The sequence below is a fragment of the Arachis ipaensis genome, chromosome B06 (genome assembly GCF_000816755.2).
Source record: "Arachis ipaensis cultivar K30076 chromosome B06, Araip1.1, whole genome shotgun sequence".
NCBI classification, from domain to species: Eukaryota; Viridiplantae; Streptophyta; class Magnoliopsida; order Fabales; family Fabaceae; genus Arachis; species Arachis ipaensis.
This window is the reverse complement of record NC_029790.2, coordinates 123,630,158-123,637,810: the sequence shown is the minus strand read 5'-3', so window position 1 is coordinate 123,637,810 and position 7,653 is coordinate 123,630,158. Positions and strand designations below refer to the sequence as shown.

The 7,653-nt window shown below is 34.7% G+C and overlaps 1 protein-coding gene across 6 annotated transcripts; it reads left to right on the top strand.

The window, feature by feature from the left end:
- On the top strand, positions 376 to 6,606 carry LOC107605106. 6 transcript variants are annotated; one of them, XM_021104967.1, is made up of 9 exons: positions 376 to 535; positions 1,457 to 1,796; positions 2,051 to 2,084; positions 2,330 to 2,475; positions 2,931 to 3,020; positions 3,529 to 3,594; positions 3,681 to 3,772; positions 4,477 to 4,524; positions 6,012 to 6,606. In XM_021104967.1, the coding sequence occupies exons 2-9, from the start codon at positions 1,461 to 1,463 to the stop codon at positions 6,121 to 6,123; spliced, it is 924 nt and encodes a 307-aa protein (XP_020960626.1). In that variant the 5' UTR covers positions 376 to 535; positions 1,457 to 1,460; the 3' UTR covers positions 6,124 to 6,606. The 6 variants fall into 6 exon arrangements, with proteins under 6 accessions (XP_020960626.1, XP_020960625.1, XP_016162343.1 ...); XM_016306857.2 differs by having other exon boundaries at positions 379 to 558; positions 1,457 to 1,795; positions 2,245 to 2,475; XM_016306856.2 differs by having other exon boundaries at positions 381 to 535; positions 1,457 to 1,795; positions 2,245 to 2,475.

Below are 7,653 nucleotides of genomic sequence, written 5' to 3'. Positions count from 1 at the left end.
TTAATAGACCCTTGAGAACTACAAGAATTTATGTGATTGATTATAATGAGAGTGCTAGAATTTCAAAGGTGGTATGCAAATTATTTAGTACAGTTAGGGATGGCAATACCACCCGAACTCGCGGGTATCCACCCCGCTCTATCCGCCCCGCACCGAGGCGGGTTCTTGGGAGGGGGTATTTTTCATCCAAATAATTTTTTTTTATTTTCTCTCCAGCTAAATAATATAAAAAAAATTATTTTTTTTATTTTTTTTCCCATTTTTCATCCTACATCCAAAGCCTAAATGGATAATAGACCTTAGAAGCAGAAAGTCGTAATTAAGAATCTCATAAATAAATAAAAATAAAAAAAAACCTGCACGAGGATAAACACTGTTAAACGTTGATCCCTCGCCTAGTCACCTTGAACCGCTTAATTGGATAAATAATTTTTTATTTTATTTATTTTTCTATTTGCGTTCTATTTTTTTTTTTCTGCCTTTCTTTCCTGTGCAAATTCATTTTCACAGAACAGAAACTTTCCTTTGCCAATCGGTAAGGTCCAAAACCAGAGTTTCGTAAGTCATTGATCACATTCAAGTTTTCGTTACTATATTTAATGTATCCATTGATTCTCTATTCTTTATCCTTCTTTATTTTTATGTGTTTTTCAGTTGTTAGCATAATCAAAATGCGCTGATATACTATACATTTTTTTCCTCAGATAATTTTGTCCCATTTTCATCATTCATTTAAACTTCCTAGTTTCATTTCTACCTTTACATGTTGATTTATGTTCAGTTTGTTATTAATTTATCATTGTAAATGTGAAGTTGCTGGTTTTGGGGAATTTAGCTTCCTATATGGGAATATGGAGATTTTTCGTTGAACTCAATGAGATTAAAACAGGGCACGCAGAATGCAGGGATTGGGATTAATTGGAAACATAAGAGTTGCTGAGTTGGGTTCAAATTTTGATAGCTTTACTCTGTTTTTTTTTTCTATTTGGGTCGCCTAATCTTGGGCCATTTACGGTTTGAAATCAAATTAAACAATAGAAATTTTAGTGTTTGATCGGAATTGTTATGATCCTATTTGTTTGTAAGAAAAGAAAATTCGATAAGACAAGAACTGAGGTGCTGGCCGCAATGTAATTAGACGTGGGTTTAATCATACCACGTGTGAGTTCCACTGTCTTAATTTAATGGTAATTAGACTATGATCTCAGTTAGAGTATTGTGCATCGAAAAAAATCTCAGTTAGACTATGATGTGGATATTCTTGACCTTAGCAAAATTGATTCCTTTGAAAATCACTTTGGTTTGACCAAAAGCACAAATTTCTTGCATTTCTACAAACTTACCAGTGGATTGAACTCTCTGTTATAAAAACTTGTGTGAAGGCTAGATTATTATTTGATTCTTTGTGCTGAAACAAATGTTTGTGATTTTAATGTTAGCATCAATGATTTTCTAGGAGAATGCAGCTGCAAGATACTGCAGATACAACCACCCTTAGTTATTGGTTGAATTGGAGGGTCTATCTTTGTGCACTTTGTGTTTTGCTGCCCATGGTTGTGGCGTTTCTTGTGATATGGAAGCATGAAGGTTCGAGGGACTCTATGCATGGCAAAGGAAAAAATCAGCAAGATGGCAATGGGACTTTACCTGGTGATGAAGCATGGAAACCATGCCTAAAGGAAATTCACCCTATTTGTTTACTAGCTTTTCGAGTTATTGCATTTGCTTCTCTTTTGGCAACGCTGATTGCCAAAGTTAGTATTAATGGTGGCACCATATTTTACTATTACACGCAGTTAAGCATTTTCTCCTTGTTCACTTCTCCTTATATTTTCTTGGCTTCTTGGTAATGCCATTCTTATATTCTTATATTGGTGCTATTGCTTGGTGGCTTGTTTTCTCAGTTGGAGAAGCTATGATAGTGCACAAGTTCTCCATTCTGATTTTAGATTTTTTTACTTTCCTCTCAGTTTCATTCCAGTATTTTACATTTCTTTCCTTTAGCTTCTAACTTCTAGTTATAATTTTTATTACTGTGGATTTGTTGCAGGTGGACTTTCACTTCGGTTACAATTTATTTTGCAGTAAGTCTCTTAACCCTTCTTAGGAGCCTTTAGTTACAATTTATTTCCCTTTCATATATCTTAATATGCCATTCCGCGGTGCTTTTTATTTACACTCAGAATATAGTACTCAGGCAAATAGCCTTAACACACAATTTGATTCCGAATTTTCATTTTGTAGTGTGGATGTGTGCTGTCAGTGTATGGGTGTTATCAGTATAAAACATCAACATTCTCCACCTCTAATGTTAATTTTGCTAGGATAGATGTAGACCAAGAACGAAACATGCCTTTCATGCATCATGAGGTTGCAAATCTCTCTAGAATGGAGGATCATGCTGATACCCTGGTCGAAATGCATAGGGGTAGTGTGACAGCTACCTTGAGTTGCCTTTTTCGTGTTCTATTCCAGGTAACTAGAAAAATTCAGTAATTCTAGTTGTATGGATAATGGATACTAGTCTTTTACTTCTTCGATATGATGCTATGTAGTTAGTTCTTTATTTTATGATGGTGAACTAATTTTACTCTTTTGTCCCCTCTATGTGAACTCATTTTTGTTAATCTACCCCCAGGCCAGCACACTCACTTTCTTGGAATCTTGAATTTTCTTATCTCCTTGTTAAGCTGATGCAAATTTTATACAAAATTTGTTAGATAATTTACTGGCTGAGACTAAATCTCCTGTGATGGATCTTATTGCATTCAAAGGCAAATCATTTTTATGTGAACTTGTATACTATCTAGCTGAACAAATAACATCTTTTTCAATTATGTTAGTAGTATAAAAATCTGTCATGCGTTGTTGACTAACATTGTTTCATGTGCTCCTCTAAATTTTAATGTCTTTATTTTGCCTCCAAACAGATGAATGCAGGGGCAGTGATGCTCACAGATTGCGTTTATTGGTTCATTATATTTCCGTTTCTTACCCTGAAGGATTATGATTGGAACTTTGTGAGTGGCAAATTTCTGAAGATTTACTTTCTTCTTACTTTATTCTCTCTAATTTATGCTTCAATTTTATTTTTGGAAGTAAATATTGTCACTCCCATTTTGATAATGCCATTCCCAATTTAATAAGATCTTGTTATGAATGTTCTTTCTATTGGGAGTGGCCCCCTTTTTTTTTACATAGCTTTCTTACCATTTGCTAATCGAGTGGGTTGACTTATGAACTGTCATAAATGGTTGAACTTGGGGCACATAGAGTATAGACGGGAGGTAACGGAGTGTAGACTGGATACTGATGGTTGAAGAAGGAAGTTGTCATAAACTCAAATTAGTTTTCTTATTTTGGAGCGCCTTAGATGTTTGGTTATCACCAAAAAACAAAAATAAATAAATAAATAAAATTGTTAAATGGATGATCAAGATTAGGTTTTAGGCCAATATAGTTATGTAATTTGCTATGAATTTGAAATCCTACTGTTTCATCTGACCAAAGATTTTATGTCTTATTTAGATGACAGTGAATATGCATACACTAAATGTTATCTTGCTCCTTGGGGATACAGCTCTAAATTGTCTGGTGAATATTTTCACTTCTAATATCGTAATTTGGACTAAATGCTTTAGTAACTCTGATGTTGAATTAACTCAACGTATATTTTTCAGCAAGTTCCCTGGACTGGGATGTCATTCTTTGTGTTATGGACAGGAGCTTTTGTCATTTTTCAGTGGATCATTCATGCTTGTGTCCCAATTTGGTAAGATTTTCTATACTTTATCATATTAGAATGTTAGATTTATAAATAATATATTAGAAGTTATGGTTATGTCTGAAGGAAGGAGTTGTAAGGGTACACAAAAAAGTATAGGAAGAAAGGTGTATTATTAACACTTATAGCTGAATCTGAGCTACAAGGAAGGGAACTCAGAATTAGGCAACAGAGGGAAGAAAGAGCACCATAGCAGCTCTGCTCTCCCAAGCCAATTTCCCAGAAATTACCTCTTTACAATCCAATCCATGTTCTAGATACCTCCTCCTATTGACCTCACTCACATACTCTGTACTTACTCTCTCTCCTCTGCCATCTGTCATCCTCTACTCCCATTCTCTGCTCAATCCGTTAAGCACTGCACCACCTTCCTGTCCTTTCGCTATGCCTGAACTAATGCTGAAATTGTCCCTTTACTTCTTACGCTTGTATACTCGCAGCCCTTGGGGAAATTGGTGCACTCCCAAAATGAGGCCTTTGAGGCCTATTATCTATACTTGTGGTTCACAGCCTCCGAGTGGCAGTAATTTATTATTTTATTTTACCTTATTGTTAGATTTTTCTAAGACAATAGCTTATCTAGAATGTTCACACTATGTTTCTTGTATTTTCTAGAAATATGCATCATTAATAACATAAAATATGCAGAGAAGTGGGTCTCACTAACGGCAATGGCATTCTCTTTTTTGCAGGTGGCCATACCCATTTCTTGATTTATCGTTGCCCCTTGCTCCATTGTGGTAGGTCATTTCACCATGTACAGATTTCAAACATTTTTGGACTAATGAATGATATGATGATACATCTGATGAATATATCGACGCTCTATATTTTCATCTTTCCTGCTTCCTTTCTACCTGGTATCTTGTTCTGGTGATTTTAATTATATAGAAATAAATAACTGTTAAAGGATTGACAAATTTGTTTAGACGTTAGAATCGATATTGGGTTTCTTGGAACATTTTTAATAGCATATTAGAACCATTTGAAAGAGAAAGGGACGTATCACCAATATGAGAAATAACAAGAATGTTGCCGTTACCAACAACAACAAAAGTGTTACCCAAATATGGACGAACGTTATTAAGATACCTACATCATTTGTCATATGTGCATTGGCATCAGTATCAGGAAGCTATGCATTTGTATCATCAGCCTAATTGAGGGTAAGAGCTGAAAGTGCAAGCAAGAGAGACTCAGATTGATAAGCATGGTTGAAAAGATGAGGGCAACCAAGTCCATCATGGTTGCCATCCTTGCAAATCTGACACTAAACTGCAGGTGAAGCCTGAGAGGGAGGCTTATTAGCACCAGATGAAGTGGAGTGGGGAGTGAATCCATGGCCTTTCGAGGTGACAGAGTGACTGATAGAACGAGGTTTAGGGTTTTAGTTGGGATGTATCGGGACGATGCTTTGATGGCATTGTGGGTATAAAAGGCTGGGGTAAGAGCCTTGGATAATTCTGTGGTGCGATTATCATAGTAAATGAGTTGGGGAGTGAGAGATTGATAAGAAGGGATAGTTAGGTGAATCATGGTAGTGGTGCATGAGTTATAGTCAAAGCCAAGCCCATGAAAACGGTGAAAAAACTTTATCTTGTTCTGGTAATGGCTTATCAATGAGTGAAAGATCATCACAAGTTGATCGGAGATTTAGTTATGAATTGATTGTGTAGGTTCCTTAAATAGGAGGGAGTCTGTTTGAGTAAGAATTCCTGTTCCACCATTGGAAGAGGGCCGTAGTTTCGCCGGAGATACAGCCCCCAAAGTCTTGGCTCTCAATCAAGTTGCACACTTGTTCATGCCATAAAATACAGTTGGATGAGTTGAGATCAAGGGGAACAAAATTACTAACATTTAAGGTGGTGGGGTATGGTGTATGGATAAGGAGACGAGTGGAGGTCGACATTCTGCGGTGAGCAGTGAGCACACATTTTATTTTTAGGCTAGGAGTTACAAATGGTAAGGAATCTGTTACATTGGCTTATAAATGATTTGGGTAAAAGATAAACATAGTTTAAATTTGACAAACTACTTAATAGCTTCGGCAGTTACAAATGAATGCTAATACTAACTAAAATTTGATCTTACCTTAACGTACGGTAAGTGTTTGTCTGTAACATGGTATCTCTACGTTGTCCAAGTTGTCTAGTTAGTGTCCCTTATCTAACATTCAAAATAACATATGCGATATGCTTAATCTTTTCGTTTTTGGTGTGTATTGTAGGTATTTGTTGGTCGGATTGTTGCATATTCCATGTTATGGATTATTTGTGCTGATTGTGGAAATGAAACATTATTTCTTGTCCAAATGGTTCCCATCCTCTTACCAGTGCTGAAAGGAAAGATCAACCGCTATCTAAGTCGGGTCGCTTTAGAGCCAATTGCTGTTTGGGTCTACTGCAAAACTATATCAGGGTGTGTTCTCCAGCTGCAAGATGCTATCCACAACTGAGTCCTTTTAACGCGCTCATGGCCACATCACATTACTGAAATTCCGCGAATGCAGTAATGTGAAGCATCCAGAATTCATTTCAATTATGCTACCGCTTAAAAATGCTTCCTCTCCAAAGGTAAGGCAAGATTTATGTAGGGAGCAAGTTGAGGATGGGGAGCTCTTCATTTTTATGGCATTATTTCCTGTTCCCCAACTAATGACTAATTGGGTTATATAAGTCCATTAATTAAAGGTAGAACTAGATTTTACTAGAAATATTATACTATAGTATAAATGGTAATGTTAGAAGTTGGATGTAGCCCAATTATACTCATTACATCATATTTAATATTTAAAACCCCTTTTGAGCTGCTTGTGAACCTTCCGGTATTGTCAGCGTTTGTTCAATTACTCTACTCTTGTACCCGCAAATGCAATGTGCTCATTATTTTGACTAATATCCAATGTTCATAACAAAAATGTTTACTTGAAAAAAAATGCAAATAGCATACCAAGTTTTCCGCTTTGTTTTTCAAAAGTGGTACGTCTGCACTACTTTTGCAATGTGCCCATTCTTTTTCTACTTTATTTATTGTGCATCTTCTTCTTCACACTTTCCATCTTTCAATTTTTAGGAGTGAGTACAATTACTGTATTTATTCTCATCATAAAACTTGAACATGTATAACTTTTTTATTTTTCAAATTTAAATCAATCTAATTAGATCATAATTTAATCTAAAATTTTGTATGTATTCTTTTTGAGTATTAATTGATCAAATATATCCATTTTAATCTCTTCTATCAATTTTTTTAAGTACTAATTGCATGTTAAAAGATGATCACTGGGTTTGGCAAAAAAAAAAATATAGCTCCCTAATCCTGTTCCCATATTGGTGTATTGTATTTTATTCATTTATTTATTTATTTTATCAAAGATTGATTATTCCGTTCCCTTATAGTCATGATTGCAATAAATTTGAGTAAATATCCAAATTGGTTTTTAAGAAATTTCAAATCGGATACTTGGTCTCCAATAAATTTGTATTCACTAACAGTTTTCGAAAATTATTCTTATCGGACAATTTGTTCTTTGTCATTTTAATCAAATTTTTAATATTTATGTTGGACAAAATTTTATTATAAGATAATTAGATAAAAAAAATCACTGTAAAATTTGTCCCCTTGAAAACGATGAAGGGACCAACGAGTTCGACGGTAGTAATTCTAGAAAATTTATAGAGAATAAAAATTTATTAAAAAACAACACATCCGATTTAAAATTTTTTGAAGATCAATTTGAATATTTTATCCAACCCTTTTATTTCAATTTTGGTTCCTACAATACAATACTGTTTAGCTTGTTTTGTAAACAAGTATAATAGTATGCGCTTATCTACTGACTATTATAAAATTTAAATATAAAACAAATT